This window comes from Vanessa tameamea, chromosome 7 (genome assembly GCF_037043105.1).
Source record: "Vanessa tameamea isolate UH-Manoa-2023 chromosome 7, ilVanTame1 primary haplotype, whole genome shotgun sequence".
Classification (NCBI taxonomy): Eukaryota; Metazoa; Arthropoda; class Insecta; order Lepidoptera; family Nymphalidae; genus Vanessa; species Vanessa tameamea.
Genome location: NC_087315.1, coordinates 1,987,849 through 2,009,579, shown reverse-complemented (window position 1 = coordinate 2,009,579; position 21,731 = coordinate 1,987,849). Strand labels below are relative to the sequence as shown.

The 21,731-nt window shown below is 31.9% G+C and overlaps 2 protein-coding genes across 2 annotated transcripts in view; one reads left to right on the top strand and one right to left on the bottom strand.

Annotated features, from left to right (window-relative positions):
• Positions 1–21,731, top strand: part of LOC113400762 (waprin-Phi1-like) — a gene marked incomplete at its 5' end in the record, with an annotated part of 112,531 nt that overhangs the window by 6,454 nt on the left and 84,346 nt on the right. The window contains 2 exons of the mRNA XM_064215425.1: positions 712–891; positions 1,598–1,790. Coding sequence (XP_064071495.1) covers positions 712–891; positions 1,598–1,764 — 347 coding nt within the window. The remainder of the gene's footprint in view (positions 1–711; positions 892–1,597; positions 1,791–21,731) is intronic.
• Positions 1–21,731, bottom strand: part of LOC113400746 (TBC1 domain family member 5) — a 146,863-nt gene that overhangs the window by 100,177 nt on the left and 24,955 nt on the right. The gene's annotated exons all lie outside the window — the stretch shown is intronic.

Genomic DNA, 21,731 nt, shown 5'->3' with positions numbered 1-21,731 from the left:
TTAAAGTTTATCGTTATAGTTATGAGGAAACTATTTAATCATCACCTCCACTATCGTCCATAGACATTGACGTTGCAAGAAATATTATTTCTTACCATTCCTTACATCACACCAACGTGCCATCAACCATGGGTGCTAAGATGTTATGTCACTTGTACCTGTAGTTACACTGGCTCACTCGCCCTTCAACCCGTTTAATTGTATTTTTTTATTTGAAAGTAAGAATTATATAAATATATATACAGAATGACACTTTCAAACAAAATGCAATAAAAGACAAATAAACAGATCGGTGCACTCGCTAAGAGATGTTTTATTTCTTATATACCGCGTGATACGAAGAGATTCGTGGTGTATTAGTTAAAGAATGAAGTATAATTAGAGATGACTTTAAAGAGGGGTACAAAATAAATTCGCATGAACTCTATACCGACTGACATAGATTAGTTAACTATGTATTTATTAATGTATGTACTAAGGATGAATATAGATTAATTGATATGTGGTTAGCATTAATTTGTGTTTATAATTCCTATCGTGCTCGGTTATAAACAAAACGAAGAACCTACACTAGTCAGACGAAAATAACCCATGTCCCAACTAAATAAGGTCTAAGCTTTCACTTCAAGAGAAAATATCTTATGTTGTATTTTAGTTCAGCTTTGGCACATTGTTACTTACTATTTACTTCTCTATATTTTATGTCAATAGCAACATCAGTGGCGCTAGCATCATGTGGTGGTTCGTGCCCCCCCACTTTGTCAGTGGATATCTGTGAAGCTACTTGTGGACCAAAAGCGCCATGTAACAGCACAACTCTCTGTTGTCCAACAGCGTGTGGTGGAGCGATGTGCGTCGATCCTATGACTCAGCGACATTTCGTTACATTAGGTAAAAATCTTGTTACTTATAGTCGTTAAATACGGAGTTTTTAGAAAGAAGTTTCTTATCACGTCTTATAATGATTCGCTGCTATTGTGGCTAGTTTATTAGGCTTATATTATTTTTCGAGGCACTGGGTCCAAATCGCGGGCTTAGGGAAATAAAAAAGTAAAGGTTTCTGTCGTGTAAGAATTACTTGATAGAAATCTATATATTCAGATTATCACCTTATATAGTCTATATGAGATTTTAATCTTAATTTTAGCCCAAAAACAGAGCAGTATCTATGAGAATTACCAAATCAGACAAACTGAAAGTAAGTTTCCATCGTTGGTATGACACAAGAACATATCGAAATTTATTGCTGGTGAAAACGGAATAAACCGCTAGTATTCTATTATAAAAAGTCCACGTGCATCTCAGTAATAGTAAAAAAATAAAACCTCTTTGCGTCGGAAACGTTATAAAATTTTCTATCTAATCACTCATTTTTTCCTAAAAATTTTATAAGATTTTAAAACGAATCAAACATAAGTTATAATAACGTATTCGCTTTTCTTTGAAGCGCCAATATTTCAGTACATTATAGTTCTATAGAAACCTAATTTCATTTATTCAAAAATGATTAATATAAACGAAGAGCCTAAGGAAATGAAGCCTTTGCCATGTGTAGAAAAAAATAGATCCGATATTTAAAATCATTATCTCTTTTCAGTTAAAAAAGGTCGTTGCCCTGAATATCCCCGTGGCGTCTGGATATGCAGTCATACTTGTACGGGTGACTCTGATTGTCCCCGCGCGTTGAAGTGTTGTCCTAATCGATGCGGGGCTCTGACGTGCCAGCGACCAGATGCGGGCGAAGATATACCACAGCCTATTTAATACAACATTACTATGTTAAAAAAAAGGTTTTCCTATAGTAAATCATACTTTTATATTTTGTGTATTTGCAATATGTATAATTTGTATATTCGACTAAGTTCGAAAATTAAATGGAATATTGAAATGGATCAATTAAAAATTCTAGTAGAAGTAAGTAAAAAACATGTAATAATTGTAAAAATATATTTATTCGAAAAAAAAGTGCCTGAAAATACGTTTCTAATAAAAAAAGTCATAATATGCAATATCACTAACTGAGCTAGGACAGAACACAACGCAAAAAAGCAAGTATCAATATTAGGCCATAAACAAAAATATGATACCCAAATATTATATGTAGATACATAAAAAAATATATGCCTACGGACGAATTGATAAATGCTTATGTAACGGTATTTAAAAGTTGTACTTTATACACTTTTTGATATATTTAAAAAAAAAGAACGCTATAATATTCCGAAATATGAAAACGAATAATTACTCAATTAATTGTAGTTATTATTCTAGAATACTCCTTGATCTTATAATTTAACGAGACAGTCTCAAAAGTTTTGGTCAGAGCCCCAGGTACACTATATAAAAAGAAGGTCTTATAAGGTACTGACGGGACGGCGGTGGTTAAATTGCGGCGGTTAACGTCAAAGGGAGCCATGAACTTCAAGTACTGCTCCAGATATTTGCACAGCACAAATCTGTTTACCTCCGCTCTAACTTTTGGTCGGCATACAGAACGTATAGGGAAGGGAAGATTAGAATTCCAAGAAAATGGTTTTAATTTTAAGAATTCTATAAAATCTATAAGTTAAGTTAAGGTCTTGATGGGTGAAAATAAGGGTTAAATAAAAATATATATAATGTGCTATAAACCTAAAGTATTAAAGCCATTGAAAACTGAATGAAAATAATTTTGACAAGAACAAATTGTTCTACATTTCGAAATTAAATTAAAAACTTACAACAAAGATTCTCGTGAATAATATTCGTATCCGGCAAGTTACATAATGATATTTTGCGTTTCATTTTATTATTCAACATCAATTTTGTCTGTACTAATGTTATAAAGATTTACAATTCGTTTGATTGCACGTACGGGGTAATTTCCAGAACTAATTATGCAATTCCAACAATTTTGTCACTAGCAGAAAGCTACATTATTCCTGAGTGGGTGGTATGAATTATTAATAAACGTTTTTAATAATAAATTGCACGCGTGCGAAGCCAAATGTCATTAATAAAAATACTAGATTTGCTCGATTTGTTATAGGTATTTTCTGCCTCACAGAACCACTCTGTGAAACCAGCTTTCGTTGGCGATTTTTGCGAACCAAGACGATTTTCAAGTAAATAACATATTCATTTAAACGCCGGCAACGCACCTGTAAGTTGAACCCGGTGTTGCAGATGTCAGGTGACCAAGTGAGACTCCTACTCATATGGCATCTGTGCCATAAAAAATAGTTCCGATGACATTGCATCTTTATGGTAAGAGATTCCCTAACGGTCACCAGTATAGATACGATTTTCTGATATTTATTTCTCGTCTAGCAGTAGGAGTTCCGTCATATTAAAGTCACATGAATACTTTAAAAGTCTTGATGTTTAACTATACACGTGCATATAAAAAGGATCTAAAACTATTCAGAGCGCTCAGTCTACTTTTTAATACTTAATAGTTGGCGAATACGTCTAAACAATCAAGCTATAATGACATCTATTGCTTTGATACTAAGAACTATATTTCCTGTAAATAAACATGCAGTACGGCTGGTGTATTGGGAGAGATGAGTTTCAAAAATGTATGTTTTAAAGAACTGCGTCAAAATACAGTGGTTCGTATAAAATAGTTGTTTGTTTTATTAAATTAAAAATAAAAATCCAAATTTTCTTTATTCAAGTCATAAGCTCATAAAAGCAATTTTGGATCTTCATGTTAGACTGTTGAATTAGATGTAAAGATAGAAGAGAAGAACCGGCAAGAAACTCAGTAGTTACTGTTTTCCATCATTTTAATTCAACACAAATGTCAGTAAAGTACTATAAAATATTGATATATCTTGCCTGGAAATCGATACATACTATATTGAGTAATATGCCTTAAATTTGTTTTTTTGACATGAGTTTTTAATTTTAAAAAAGGCCAAGTTAAAAATAACAATGGTATCTAATTATAAGAAAGGAATACCGTGCCCAAGGAAGGAAGTATTAGATTTGAGAAGTCGGAAGTCTGTTATTAGTTTACTTTTTTCCTCGTATCTATACAATGATTGTTACCGTTTCCTTAAATACTCGTAATATCTATATTACAGTGAATAAACATAATATATAATATTGTAAACGTATTGTTAAGCAACTGTAAGTAAACTCATTTTATCAAAAACATCCCAAAGGGACTATCCAACTCCAAGGTTATAAATAGAAAGGACAACTCTTTTTTGTTATATGAAAACAGTTTCAATATCTGAAGCGTTACCCCAAAGCAACTAATAAATATGATACCATGAAAATAATCAAAGTATACTAATCGAGCAGTATCAACATCAGTTATTGGTCTAAATTTTCTAACCGCGTATCATGTGAACCCAAGTTCCCTGTCAGGGGCGATATATGAGGATTCCACTGAAGTTTTGAGTCTAAAGTGATTCTTAGAAATACTGTAGTGTCGGTTATATTTAGATTGAAGGTTAAATTTTTAGTTTAAAGATTTCCTTTCTTACATTAGGTAAGGCAAACTGTACGCAATTTGTCTTTTTAGTATTTATTTACATATATAAAAATAGTTTTTGTAAACCATATTATTATCAGTGACAATGTATTGTTTACATCGTCATAATAAGGTTGATTCCTGTTAACTTTTAAAAGTTAACCTTAAAATCAACCTTAGGTATAAAAAGAAAATAATAAAATACCTGTAACAAAAATAGAAAGATCATTTGTATACAACACAAATAGAAAGGAACCCTAAATCGATCCTTGAGGAACATACAGACAGGAGGATACAGACGATTTTATTGGTTTCTCGTAAAACCTTTTTGGGTAAGTCTTAAATTAAAATTTGTTTGTTTTTGTTATCGCCTCAAAACTAAATCGATTTAAGTATAAAATGATGATGTTCTCCTAATTGAATTCTGTTATGGCAACCAATCTCAAAGGAGACTAGCCAAATAGGCAGGACAGCATAGTGCACAAGTGTGTGCGCTATCACAGGTGCACTCTCTATTCCCTCACTTGACATTTCACGTTCGTACTCTGCGGTGAGTTTCGAGTTTCTTCTTATAGAAATGTTGTACTGAACTTCGGGACCTGCCGCTGATGTTAGGCCACTAGACTAGTAAGCATTTGCGGAAAGAAAATATCTCGAACTTCGATGCAAATATAACAATTCACGTTGAAGCTAATTGTTTTAAATAGATTGGTAGTAAACTATGTATAATTATATTGTGTATGAACATTGTGACATGTTTAAAGTAAAAAAGAAACCACAATTTAAAATTTTTAAAGGTCGAGGAAATTCCTTAACGCTTTGTGTACACAAAAAAACATTCAACTTTGCCCTCTGCAAATGGTTAGCGTGATTCAGACGAGAAATGCATTTTTTGTAAGTCGACTGAAAATTTAACTTTTGTACTATTTCGTTTTAAAAGGCTTTATTATAAAGCGGTTTTATATTAAAGCATTCTCTGTGGTTTTAAATATAGTCCGAGAGAGGAAATTCATTTTAATAATTAAATGTTGTTCGTCTTTGTCGGAGACTGCGGATCGGCAAACGCAGCGTTGGACACCCTCCAGCTACGAACGGTAGAACGGAATGCTCAAGGAGGTGGCGGGAATTGGAAGGGGGAACACCATAGGCTTCGGCGCACCTTGGCATGTTCGTATATCTTTGGAGTGCAATACTCTGAGTAAATACATATTAATAATAATTAAACGTGGGAATAATATCCATTTATGACTAGTGTGTTTATCTGTCTTCGTTAGGTCATTTAAAATAATTGTTTTATTTTGTACTCGATCATTTGGGGCAATTCACTGAACCAATCTGTTGGTAGAGCCAACGATACTCAGTTACATAACGTGTTAGGACTAGTTATTAACAAAACTTTTAAAATATGACAAGACATATAACTCATTCATAACTAAAGCGAAACATTTTTATAATTCTAATGGGAAATGTAAAGTTTTATTTGCATATATATTCAAAAACTTTTGGTTCACGAACATCTTACTGACGGAAATGTGTTTCAAAGTGACGCCCGTTTTGCAAATGAGCCAGGCCGTAATAGTACAGTTTCGAACAACAGAAAATGTAATTAAAGAGAACTTATGTATTTAATTAGACTGTTCTTGAGTTAAGACATTAAGCCATATGTTTAGAAGGAATATCTCTGGATCTTTTCTTTTCCCAGGATAAGTAATGTATTGCTCTCGGGGTAGAAATTAGAATCCGTCAATCTTACGAAAAGTTTTGATGTCTTAATATGTGTCTACAATTCATTTCAGTTTTGGTAAGTGTACAAATCCGCATTGGAATAGCATTGATTAAACTCCAATCAACCTCAATAAGAGAGGAGGTTTTTCTCAAGCAGGAGAACATTTACTTTTTTTTTTATAATTTTATACCAGTTAATATTTTCAAATGATAACTAGCATTTATCCCTACACGAATCAAGGAGTTCTGGTCTCTAGCACTGTATGATTATTATATTAATTAAATATTTAGTGTGAAAAAAATTTGATTGGTGAGGAGTTAGCGTTTATTTTTAGAGTTTTGGCCCATTTAACAACATCCTTTGGCCCAACAAAATTTGGAAAATATGAATATGGATCTCGATACATTATCAGGTTCTATATTAATAATACACGAGAGCATCTTATCTGTGTATAATCTACCAGCCCACAAATACAATGCAATGATTTATTATATATTTTTTCTTAAATACATGATATGAGTGTTTATTTAACTCGTAAAGCTGAATTCTCTTGTGCAAGTAACGACGCCGATTCACTATCACAGACACCATTAGCAATATACACATTGCAGGGAATTAAATAAACACCTGAGCAATGTGACGTTATCGCAGAACTATTATTAATCGATAGCAAAACGATAAATCAAACATTAACTAAAGTGGCAATGGACAGGTCCATACCGTGACCCTCACAGGTAAAAGGAGGATTGATTATTTTGTGAGGGTCGCGGTAAACCGCTGGATAAGGATAGACATTTGCCTTGAGCGAGCAGTAATATTATATTTATATAAATCAAATGAAAAGAAAGATATTTACTTTTTATCATTTATAATCTATCTTCATAATGTATAATAATATATCTTCGATGCGTGGTGCTGGCAAAATTTGTTGTCCAAGATGGGCAGCCAAGGCAAATCGTAAATCCTTCCTCCATAGACTGATTACATAGACTGATTTTTTTCTGAATTCCCGAATGCTATAAACCGAGAACACATCCATTAAAAAATATTTTTACAAACCAACTTTTTACAAAAATATATATTGCGGATTTCTTAAAAATATTATATGTTTATTTTATATTTATTATTAACCGTTTGTCTTCTACAGGCCCAAATTTACTTCTCGTATTGCTTAAAAATAAGGCTCAATTAGACTTTACCTTATAATTTTTACTTTTTTTTTGACACAAAGTAAGGATGCTTCTGACATACCACTCTGAATCATGGTAAATATATCAGAGTATAAACTCAGTAGTAATTAGTCTATTCTTTTTTAAAAGTCACAACTGGTCTGTAAGAATATATATTCTGACATATTTCAGAGAAAATATGGGTAAGTAATGGTAGTATTAATTATAATGGTGAACTACAGGTGAAAAACCTTTTGTAAATATGAATCGCAATCAATAGCAATCAAGTTCTGTGATAATGCTCTGCCTCTTAGCATTTATTTATTTGCGTACATTGTTTTCTCTGATGGAACTGATCGTTCGGCTTTGTTAGGTTTGTCGATCGGATTTAAAGGATTTTACAAACCAAATCGTTGATTTTATATGGTTTATTCATACATTTTCACTCTCGTCAATAATAATAAAATAATGCTGTGTATACGCTTTTTGAATTCACAAGGATTTTGTTAGGATTCGTTTTGTTAAAATAAAACTCACAGAGCAAATATATATTTTATGAACGAAGTACTTTTACGCGTTTTAGAGATAACGCAGATATCTTCACGTAAGCAATAAGCATTTCCATCTCTTTCGCTCTGTCTCTTTCTTTTATATGCGGATTTATTGAAACAATATTTTTTGTTATTGTTTTGATTCACACGGTATTTTTAATAACAATTATATTTCTTGACATTTAATTATTCCCAAACGTTAATTTATGTAATGAAGTCTATTATTTAATATATGACAAATAGGAAAAGGAACTTCGTTCCAAACAGCTGGCCCACAACACGTTTTTATTTTAAATTAACATGGTTATTTTTATTACTAACAGTATTTAAAACGGGATATTTACCATGTTTTTTATTTTTATTTGGTGGAGCTCGATATTTCGACATTATCTACGAATGTCTTGTTGTCGTGAACAAAATAAAAAAACATGGTAAATATCCAGTTTTAAATACGTTTTTATTTATTGTTTTTAAGCAAATTTTGTAAATGAATAAACTTGATTCTTCAGATGCAGCTCATATTTTTTCAAATTATTGTAGAGCTGTTTAAATATTACACTAACCAAAGACAGTTTTTCCAGTTTATCGGTCTCGGTGTAAACTTGGACAAGATTAAAGTCAAGTTCAGCAGACATTTTAATTATGCAGAGACCGATACGTACGAACAGGGCAAACCGCTCGAAATTTTTGGTTGGTTTCATATAAACCTGTAGTATATAGTAGACACAGCTTAGTAAAAATAAGAATTTGTATGGGATAGATGTGTGTTGTAACTTTAAAAGATATTAGACTATTCGGAGAAGAGGTGGAATTACTGATATAGCCTAAAAATATGGCAGACGTAGTTGCAGTGGGCTAGTTACGTATGTATGTCGAAGATTCATGGTCATTGAAACAAAGAGATTCTAGATTGACTGTGAATTTGCAAATTCAGCATACGGGCACCAATGGCCCCGAGGGTTACATTATCCGAATGCCAACGACGGAGAACCAGCTTGAATTGTGATTCTTTAATATATTTTACTAACGACCCGCCCCGGCTTCGCTCGGGTGCAATGTATCAGCATTGCACCTAAATATGAACGAATTGAATGTTTTACAACGTTCACAGTTTTTCATTCATTAGACAATACAAACCGCTATGTCCCTGCGTTTTAAATCGGTAATATCTTCGAAAATATTCATTTAAATTACATGCTGGAAAGGGCCATATTGATTTATATTAAATGCACAATGTATTTCATTTGATAACGATCACTGCTGTACTGCTTAAAATCGCTTCGTAAAAATAAGCCATTATTTGTCGTAAAAAGTAAAGGATAAAAAATGGTTGTAGATAGGACACATATCATTGCGGACTTTTTTAAAGACCTTTTTAAGGTGTACAATACTGTAGTACAGTTCAGCCAGCGTTTGCAATGTAAGCGCAACAAAATGTGTTTATTTACGACATCCCTTTAGAAACCTTTAAAATAATTAGTGTTTCTCTACTATATTGTGCATGTATTACACATATAAAACTTCCTCTTGAACCAATCTATCTATTAAAAAATCGCACCAAAATACCTTACGTAATTTTAAAGATCTAAGCATACATAGGTACAGACAGTGGTAAGCTAATTTTTTATACTAAGTTAGTTTCATTTTTTAAAATCGAAATCGTGTTTTAGAATCGCAATTAATGTCAAATAATACAGTTCTCATTGAAAATTAGTTCGTATTACTTACAATCTCACAAAGTGGCGCCAGTATATCTTTAATTCGAGTTTGTAAATACCAAATATAGTTTTCATTAAAAATTCCACATGTGGAATCGAAATATGAGTTTCAGAATCACCTAACAGGCCTCGGTGTGAATAAGACGGAGTACTATAATATTTCATGTAGCCGCAATTACCTCTTCACGGTTCGGTATCAGAGCAAGGCTCCACTGTCAGACGATGTGATTAACAATATTATATCGAAAAATATCTACAAAAATACTTAAGTTTAATTAAAGTTTAAGAAAAATATGATTGAAATATTTTTCGCAATGTACCTAAAGAAGCTTAAAGTAGATAAAAATAGTAAAATAAAGGAGCTTATCCCAACACGCCGCACCAATACGTGATGCTTAGACAGATTTTCATCCGGCACAAGCATGTTTCTCCACGATGTTTTACTTAACTGAAATGTGGAATTTAGTGGTACGTCCCCGGATTTATACCCACAATCTTAATTTGATGCGTTGAAATTGTATAAATTGTCATTAAAAAAGTTTATCTTTAAAACTTGAATGAAAATAAGTAATTATTTAGTCCGATAAAATAAACAACATAAAAATATCGTTCGAAAATTATGGAAACCGTATTTTTTACATGTAAAAAAATTTGAAAGCGAAAAACGTGCGAATTGACTCTTCGAGGTAATATAGAACTCTGTGATTGATTTCAAGATTGGTGTCTATAAAATACCTCTCTTAGAGATTTTTACATTTTCTCCGCAAAATGTCTTAAATTCGCCTAGTTCACGAGTTAGTTTCGATAGGTACATATATACCAATTATAAGATTGGTTCGTGTGAACAAAGTGTATATATAAATAATAAATAAAAGTTGCCATTGCTTATTTTGGTACAGATGTATTGTATTTATTAATTTAAGCCTCCCGTTCGTTATTTTTTATGGCATACTAGCTACCCGCCGCTTCATATAAGGCTTCATCTACAAACATCAAAAACATCTCTTTTTTCCGGCTATGAATGTTGAAATATTCGGCCTTTCTCTACAATATAATAATTATAAATTTTCCTGATGAATCACCCTGTTTACTAATGAAAACCGTATTAAAATCCGTCGCGTAAAAGATCTAAGCGCAATTTTAAATTAAAAAAAGTAGCCTACGAGCTTTCAAGGGACTCTATCTCCATACCAAATTTCATCTAAATTGGCTCAACGGTTTAAGCGTGGAGAGGTAACAGACAGAGTTTCATTCGTATTTATAATATTAGTATATATATATCATTTCTCTCTTTTACAACGACTAATAGAAGTAATAACGTCTCTGAAAGCTGAGTTTAATTATCATCATGACATATTATGACATATGACATAAATAATTACATAATTACATATGTCATACCTGTTCCAAGGGTCAATCTTAGGTCTCCTCTCTCTTTGAAGAAGGTTAGGAACATATTCCACCACGCTGCTCCAATGCGGTTTGATGGATTCATATGTTGCAGAATTTCGTTGAAATTAGACACATGCGATGCCTTCACCGCCGAGCATGAGATGTATTATAAACGCAAATTAAGCATATGAAAATTCAGTGGTGTTTGCATGGGTTTGAACCCGCAATCATCTGTTAAGATGTACGCATTCTAACCACCTAGGCTCTTGAGCTAACATGTTTAATATCAACTCTGTCGGATAAGAGGGAGTAGATCTAATTCAGCTTGCAAGATTTAACCAAAACAAACATTGCATGTTAATAATAATTAATAAAAATTAGTAAAAAAGCATTTAATTGTTGCTGTTTTGTTATTAAATTATATCGTATAAACTATTTATTTATTAATAAATTGCCATTCGGAAAATCTATCGCATATGGCAACACAGAAAATAATAATGTAAAAATTCAAGCGTCAACAGCGCAATAGTTTAAGCCGCCTAGCGATGTAAAAAGTCGCAGGATCAATCTTGTTCTCTTTGGCTATTGACGTCCCCACTCCCAAAACAGGCATTAAGCTTAAATGGAGGGGTAAATAGGAATATTAACAATTCCTTTTAACGGGGCATCGCTATTATTCTTTTTTTTTTAATAAGAAATATAATATTATTTTTCTGTGTTGCCATGTCTAATGGTTTTCGATGCGTAGTTCACCGTATTTTGTGACTATATAACCGTTATTAAAAAAAATCAAATTCACTGGGTCCGATTTTAAAAAACAATAGTTAATTATAAATCTTGTAGTAGACTTAAGAAACTGCGCCCAAAATCTAGTTGAGACTAAATGCAGTTAGGATCGTAGTTGTTTTCATCATGTACTCGAGCGTGTAGTGGAGGCAGCCTACGTTCTTCATCACATCGTAATTGGCAGCTCGTTGTCGACTATGTGGCTTACGTAGACTTAGAATGTAGACTAAAAATATCCGTTAATCGAACGTTGTTAACAAGTACAACAATTCGTTTTTTTATGTATAGTTACATTAGTAAGATTGTATTCGCTTTGAAAAAAGATTAGAAGAAATTATAGTTTACAGTTACCAAATGATATTTATTTTATTCAAGTAAACTTTACAATAGAGCATTTTTGAATTGTAAATATAACACCTCTACCACCGTTTCGGAAAGCAGAGTCCAGCGAAGAATAACGGCACGGAACTCACACAGTTGTTATAATTTCGTGCAAATAGTTATGCATATTAGCGACATGTAATTTCTTCTTTTTACAATTAAATGGCGAGCAACTTTGTCATGTAGTATTCATGTAACCCTCATTCATGCGCGCGCATCATAAAAATTCACTCTTGGCATTTTTCATAAAGCGCCAAAAGAAGAATAACTTAATAAATCAGATTTACATTGAAATAGGTTACGTAGAAAAGAGTTATCGAAAGAGTTTTTATATTAATATTCAAAAATTTAAAACAACAACTTCGGAATAAGGCACTTTTCTTCACAAATATTTCATATATGTATATATCAGTGGTTTAAGTATATGAGCAGTATTATGTACTGGCTTCCGTTGAAATGTAAACATGACGTCCGATTAACGTTAATTGTTTAAATGGACCTACTTTATTATCTTGTCTGTGACGTGTGTGAACATTAATTAATTTTAGATCCAGGTACTGCGAAGCAGCGTCGGATGTAGGTCGAGCAATCTTGAGATCCGATTAGTTGAGTAAAAATAATGAAAGCACATGATTGGATCCCGATCACTCTTTCTAAAGAGCCCCATACACGCCTATTGGATATAAAAATAACTGGAGTAGGAAATACGATTTATGTTTCTGCTATCACATTGAAAATTAAAATTGGTAAATAAAATAAAATAATTAAGTAATTTATTTTAAAGTCAATATCCCATTCGAAGAGAAAGTTTTAGAGCTCATTCCACTATGCAACTGTCATTCGATTTGGTGTAAGTACCCGTAGCTATTTCAACTGACACATGTAGGTTCCCTCAGAATATTTTATTTAATGGCCAATCACGTGATGACTACATAACCGGGTTTGAATCCGCATCGTTTAAGATTCACGCTCTCTTAACACTGGGTCATGTCGGTTCAGTATGCGGAGTGTAATTAGACGAAGTTTTAAGTCTCCTGGGGCCTCTATTGGGTATGGAGTTTTAACGACCACTTCCTTTTGGGTACGGAACCCTAAAAACTTAAACTAAACTCTAATTCAAATTCCGTCTAACGATACATTTACTCAAACTCATAACACAATTTTGAACTATCATAATGAGTAGGTCAATAACCTTTATATACTCGTAGTTCATTGAATTATTCCATTAAAATTCATAAAGTGTAGATAATATGTGCAGAGTCAATATTTAAATTATGTTTCTCGGTCGACTTGTCGACATTGGGTTATAAAAGGTTTATTATTAATCCGAAAAAAAAAAATCTTTGAAAAATTGGTTGTAATATCGGTAGTAATATGTAATTGGTAGTAAGTAAGGCTTGGTAGCCAAGCCCGTATAGTTACTACTTTACCGTCAAGCAGCAATACTTTAGTACTGTTGTGTTCTAGTTTGAAGTTTGAGTCGAGTCAGTGTAACTACAGGCACAAGGGACATAACATCTCGTCAACGTTGCTGGCGCATTGGCGATATATGGAATGGTTAAAATTACTTGCGCTGCTAATGTCTATGATGGTACATTTATTCGTCCATCTATTGTTTTTTTTTAAATATAATTCAATATAAAAATGCAAGGATCGCACGTTCATGAAACATTTTGGAAATTTAATATACTCTATAATTAAAAAAATATTCAATAAATATTTTGTTCGAATTATAAAATTTATCGGTTTTACTTTTTCCATGAATGTTAACCTGGTGACAGCCGAAAATTTGAGGTACAATTATTTTACTTAATAATTTAACATTCAGAGTTATAGTTGTTTCATTTTTTACGTTTTGCGTTTCAATTTATTATTAAATATTAATATGTAAGTAATTAATTTCGTGACGTTTTGTAGCAAAATTTTGATTGTTATATTATACTACATCTACAAGTCTATAATGCTGGTATATTTGAATGGGGCTTAATTTTAAAAAATCATATCAGGATTGAGTTTTTCTTAATTATAAGAATAATCAAAAGGATTCTATATAATTATCTGTAGATATTCTACAGAGGTGTGCAATACTACACCGTTTCGGAATAGTTTATTATAATATTCCAGCTACTTTCCTGGATTCCCATGGATTGAAAATGAAAAATGGTATACATATGCCGTTTATGTTGAAAAACAAAAGACAAAACGCAAATAAAAAAATGCCTTAATTTTATGCCTCAGGAACATTCGTAGGCGTACGCCTAACAATTCATAGAAGTTTCATAACAATAAGATGAACTGTTCAGGATACAGGACAAATAAGCAATTTTATTTACTAAGATAGAATTGATTACATAATTAAACTAATAAAAACATTTTTAATAGGCTTTATATGAAATTGTTTTTGTCGTCTCTTTCATAATTGTAAATAAAATATAGTTCAATTTTTAGAGGCATTGTGGTGAATGAAAATCTTTGGCCTGATTTCTCTTCATGTGAGTTTGAGCCGCGAGCGGTTTTAAAGAAAATCGTTACATAAAAAGTCGTAAGACCGAAGTCGCGGTCAGTTTGAAGTTTTGACCTAATGCTTGTATATATTGCATTTTATATGAAAGCTTATATTATAATATACTTTTTAAATAAGATATTTATTATGTACCAAATAACATTGAACTGTGAGTGTAATCACTACATAGTATAATACAAAGTCGCTTCCCGTTGTCTGTCTATCGCTATGTAAGCTTAGACCTTTAAAACTACGCAACGGATTTTGATGCAGTTTATTCAAATAGATAGAGTGCTTAAAGAGGAAAGTTTATATGTATGAAACATGCATAATATAATAGAGAAACACTGATAATTTTAGAGGTTTCTAATGTGATGTCGTAAATTAACACATTTTTTTGCGCTTACACTGCAAGCGCTGGCTAAATGCTACGAGATAGATGAAAATCCGCTGTCCGTTTATAGTTTACTGGGCTATAGTAATATCAACCGGTTTTATTTCAAAACAGACCCATTACAAACCATGCTAAATTACAGATTTCACGATGTTTTATTAAACAAAAATGCTGAATCAGAATTCTGAAATGCAAGCATTTATAGCGGTCGCAGCCTCTTAACTCTCTCTATGAACGATATGAATTCAAATTTTCAGGAAATTTTTCAATTAAATTTTAAACCAAATATTTTTTTTAAAAGCACCGTTTTCGTTTTATTGCTTAATAAAATATATTTTGTTTAATAAAAACTTTACGATGAGTCATTTATAATTCACGTATGACTGCTGTGCGCAAAAACGTAGGCCAGGTCAATAAAAATATATGCATTGAGTAATGTTTGATTAATGTACGTATTTCACTATCTATAAGTGCCGTGTGAGAGCCGAAATGGCCCAGTGGTTAGAACGCGTGCATCTTAACCGATGATTTCGGGTTCAAACCCAGGCAGGCACCACTGAATTTACATGTGCTTAATTTGTTTATAATTCATCTCGTGCTCGGCGGTGAAGGAAAACATCGTGAGGAAACCTGCATGTGTCTAATTTCAACGAAATTCTGCCACATGTGTATTCCACCAACCCGCATTGGAGCAGCGTGGTGGAATATGCTCCATACCTTCTCCTCAACGGGAGATGAGGCCTTAGCCCAGCAGTGGGAAATTTACAGGCTGATTATGTAAGTGACGTGTGCACATCCTAATTTGGTAACGACACACGGTAAATCTCTGAAATGTAACCTAAACAATTGAATTCGATTTAATTGTCAGTCAGTAATGAGCTACAATAGTAAATATATTTTTTTATGTTATATGTAGGCGGACCGGCAAATGGGCCACCTGATGTTAAGTGGTCACCACTGTCCATGGAATGGCGCTGTTAGAAATATTAACCATCACTAACTTCATCAATGCGCCACTGACCCTGGGAACTAAAATGTTATATCTCTCGTGCCTGTAGTCTCGAACAGTAACTTTATTTCATTCGCCAAATATACCCAAATGGATATTGGTAAATCTGTTTCAGATTTATAAACCTTGATATCGTTTTTCTAATTAATATATTGTATCAGCACGAGAAGTAAAGATAAACTTGTAAGACCAATTTTCCGATCCCACGTATTAAATAAAACATTTTGGGGCTAGATACGATTCTATCAAAATGTTCCGCAGATATTTTAAAGATGCCTATTAAAAAACGTAACATAATGTTAATAAAACATTACTAAATAAGACAAATTACGTAATATAAGACATATTATCTGTAATTGATTAATAACATATGTTACTTTTATTTCTGAAATATGAAAAATACTTGTAGATAATATTCGTGTTTTGTAGATTTTTATACAGAACTAGATTCCATCAGCGGTTTCGCAAGCGTTTCGGACACAAGGGACTTAGCATCTTAGTTTCTGAGGTATACGCATTGGCGTTGTAAGGAATGGTTAATATTTCTGACATTACATTACACTTACTTATTGATTGTCAAATTGAACACTACCACCGGTTCGGAAAAGGAAACACCCTGACCTGAGAAGAACCGGCGAAAGAATCTCAGCGGGTCTTTTCTTTTTTTTGACAATCTAATTAAATACATATATTGAATATGAATAGAAATAGCCAGGAGGCGATCGTTTTATTTCCAAGGTTTTCAATTTTCAATTCATTATCAATCATAAACTTACTAATTGCAACTAAGTCTGATAGTCGGTTACCTATTTCGTAAAAAAACCTACGCGACCAAAGTATGTTATTGTTTTTTTTACTATATATTTTCTTGTTCGGTTTGCTTTGCAGTTGCACCACAACTATAATTATAAGTATTATAAATAAAGGAAAGATTTAAACATGAAAAACATTGGACGAAATAAAAATAAAGACGAAGTAAAAGAAAATTTATCGAGGTAGCGATCAGAATTATCGCTGGTGTTGTAACTTCGTTAGAAGTGTTTTCCGTCGAGGTTCTTTTCCGAAGTGTACGTTTCAATAGACGATGTTTTGTTTATGAATGTGTTCGATTTTTAAATTTTTAAAACGATTTTATTTTATTTTATTTAAATGTGTGCTTCATTTACATTGGTCTTGTTAAAATAAATATAATGTATTCGTAATACGTGTAAATATTAATGCTTGTGTCAAATGTTTATATTTTAACCATTTTTTTCGGTTACGCTAGCTGAAATTTTTTAAATAAGTGTCACTGGTTTTTGACATGACATTCAATAAAATATTTTTTTAAAAAACAATAACTGAACATTTTTTTTTTTCATTAAAAATTTACGTTGGTACAGAACTATACTTACCTAGACGTTAATAAAATAAAACAACAACAGCAGATTTTATAACTTGTACTTTTAATTTTTTTTGTGACCAGTTCTTTTTGTATAGAACTTATTAAGTTTTTTTCAGTTCTTTCATACAAACTTTATAATTACATATTCAACATGCAAATCCAATTAACAAGCTTATAAGGAAAAGCAACACTACAATATGCAACTTTATTTTATGCACGTGACAGATTAAGTAAGAAATTATTAAATAATTATATTATTACAAAAAATACTTCTAGTAATAATTATATATAATTGGATTAAAATTATTTTTGAATTGTATTGATAACATTGATATTAAATAAGACGATAGTTTGACTTCACTATTGTGATTTGTAGTAAGGTTTATGTAAGAGAGGGAAGCTCAGGGAAGATGACTTTACTTTTTCCAAGGCCAGCAAGGCGTTAACATTTAAGGTATGTTATGATTTTGTGATAAAGTATAATTGTTATTGCTGGTTAAATTATTCATAGTAAAAATTTTGTTTTTTGCAATTATCAAGATACAAAGTTAGTATTAAGGTAATTGGTGTTAATGTAAATATGAATTAATACAATATTACGATTACTACAACTATTATAATGGTTAAATAAATAGTTGTGCTTCATATAATATTTTATTGTCTTATAACCTTAAAATACAATAAAGTAATGAAAGAAATATAAATTATTCTTAAAGTGTTCTAACGTAATGTGTTAAGTCACTATAAATAAATCTAACTCACGCTGTAAGTTATTGTTAGATGGTAAAATCGCCGCGATTGGTCGAAAAAATCTTAGTATCAGCAGGAAGTTGTTGAAAATACGTAATTACATTGGTCCTGTGCTGAATGTCTGTCCGGTCACGTTATATTTTATTTAAGTAGTATTATAAGTATAGCACAGACTGAATGAGTTGATGTGAAAGACATCGCGATATTTCTCTCTTAAACAAGCTATGTTTTTAATTTTCTTGAATGAACTGTAAACAGATTAACTCAAGAAAAGTTGATATCACGTTTACATCGAAATAAATGACTAATTCTAATTAGAAATGTCTGGGAAATACTTAATATACACTTTTACTAAACTACTTTCTCACAACAATTAAAAAGTATTTATTTATAAACAATGTTGTGGTACACTGGTTATTATTAAATAATTTGGTATCAAAAAGTAACATCTTATAATTTTTTCAGGCAGGGCGTCCTCACCGTTTTTTTTTTTTGAGTAGTTTTGAAGCTTTTTCCACGCTGCTCCAATGCGGGTTGGTGGATACAATTGGATAATATTTTGATCGGATACATGCAGGTATCCTCACGATATTTTCTTCATCACTGGGCACAAGATGAATTATAAATACAAATTAATCATATGATAAACCAAGATAAAATATTTATAATAATACGCATATTCTACTATAATTAAGTTCTTTATAAGCTAATTGGTTGCAGAGCTGTAATTACTGAATTTCAGCCTAATTTAAAATGTTCGTGACACTGAAAGAACCTTTGGTAATGAACGAGCGTGCCTTTTTACGGTTCGTTTATTTTTGTTCTTCATTTTTTTTGATAATTGATGGTACATTTTCAAATTAACCTGCAGACTGCGAATGACTTTAATTATTTTTTTATTGCAATTTAATTAACATAGAAGAAAAATTAAAGGTAATGAAAATTAACACGTTTTACGTGAGGTTTTTTAAAAAAGGTGCGCGTACTTTTATTTGTTAAGTATATACTTTTTATTATAAATACGTTGATCTCATCACTATGGGTAATTAACTAAACTATATTTATTACGCTTAACAATTCTATATTTTTTTTATAAATGTGGGTGCATTTTTGATGTTATAATGACCATAAAAACGAGAAGTGCCGTGGTAATAAAAGTAGAGAAGTATGTTAAATTAACTGCCTGTAAATCCCACTGCTAGTCTTAAACCGAGACTTTAGAGGTGGTTTATTCTAATGTTCTAAATAAAAATATCAATTTTGTTTCCCTGGGATGAATTACATTCTTCAGCTAACGTTGCTCTAACCACTGGGCCGTTCCGAGTCTAGATAGAGAACTAATAGTACTAATTTTTAAACTATACATTGTAAATGTAACGTGATATTAAATTAGCGAATGCACCTGACGGGCTCACGGGAATTAATCGGGGAACACGAAACCGCCAATTTAGGTGAAAACCGTGCAGTTTGTTGTGGACACTGATTTGCATTTCAAAGCTGACCGCTGACGTTACGGCGGCGAAATCACCTGTAATGTTGTGTCCGTGAATGTTTTGTAGTGAGTATATTTTAAGGCTTTGCGCGATGGAAATCTCTTCATATATTAGTTAAGCGAAATCATTTCGGGTTTATCTTTTTTTTCATACTGTAACGTTTTAGTTTATTTTTAACATACGTCACCAAGTGATAATCACCGTTCATAGACGTTGGCACTTTTGGAAATATTTTGTCATTTCTGCCTGTAATTATACTGACTTTCTTTGTTTAAACCGATACATTAACATACAAAAAAAAAAACTCCTGTTTAGTGGTAGAATGAGTAGGTACAGCGAGTGGTACTCATACGAGCTTGCACATAGCCTTGCCATTATTACCGAGATAAATTATCTGCGGGTGATTGAAGTTCCGGAGGGGGGGAGTGGTCAGTTTCGTTTGCCCGTCCTCCACACGACATTACTAAATAATTAATAAAACCATATTATTAAGGATTAATTACTCATGTTACCCCAGATTTAATTCCTAATGTTATTTGTATCGAAGGACAAAATCAAGAAATCATGTAACGTCCTTAACTTAACGCGATTTAAACACGCTAGTTCATAATGGTCTAGTAATGTAATATTATTGTTAAAACACAATAATACGACAAATTAACTACAACTAAAGCATAATTATGTGCTATTAAAGAAAAAAATATACTTTGACTTCGTAATAATAATGCTAATTTGGAACCGACTTTTCAAAAAAGGAGGTTTTATGTCCGCTTATTTTTTATTTTATTTGTCTACGGCTTGACAGATTTTTATTTGATTGTAATAGATACACCAGTACACAGAATATATTTTATTATTTGTTTAATTTTATAAACCTTATAATCTTGAGGTTAAAATAAACGCTAAACTGACGAAAATCTCCTATTAAATCGGTGACCGCCATTTTATATTTTTATATTTACGCGGGAAAACAACTTGTATTAATTTTTAAAGCCAAACGAATGAAGCCAACGTTCTGAAAATCGATTACACTTATTTTTACGAAATCGGATACATTACCAAATATGAGTTTATTGAATATATAATAAATATTATACAAATGTAACTGCATAAATAAGTATTTCTAATAATTGATTTATTTAATCTATGTTCTATAGATTTCGATGCTGTAGATTGTCCTTTATATTTATCTTCTAGTAGCCTTCGTATCTCAGTCATGAAACCGTTATGTAAGTGGCTGCGCTTGTAAGTTTCGGCCGTTTTTGGTTCGAATGTGACGTGACAAGCGTCAATTTCATGTTAATGTAATTAATATTTAAAACGTGTGAAATGGATTAAATTATAAACATTAATTAAATAAAAAGTTTTTATTTCAGACCAGGTGTTTATAAATGTTTTGTCAATATAAATTACTTATTCCATGTCAGTCTTTCAAAAACTACTTTAGTTTTTTCTGGGCCAGCTGCCTGTGAGAGAGGCTCTGGCACTGATGTGCACACCATTCCAGCTCCCCAGAGCGGGCTGTTCAGCTTAACAGACAACATGCTGAGTAGGATGTTGAAACTTTTTATGAGCTAATAAAACTGAATATTAGAACGCATTATAAATTGGTTTGTTCCAAAATGGAACACGCGCTAACTTTATCTGAACTAAATATGGACGGCGCTCCCGAGGGCCGGGTTGATGGGCGAAAAAAATAGAAGCAACAATTTTATTATTTTTTAAAGCTTCAGGCGTACATACAAAATCATTGAATGTTCGAGCCAGTTTATTAGTGAATATCACAGAAAGATATTTTTAAAATTTAACGAAAAGAAGACTTAAATTAAAACATAAAAAAAAATCATTTCTTACTTATTAAACATTATTTATTTATTTTTAATTTAATAGATAAATACAGTTAAGCATATAAACTGGTCGCCATTATCGCTTATAGACGCTCTGTAAGTATTATTAAACATTACTTAACAAACAAACTCGCGTCAACCATATAGTCGCATCTACTATAGT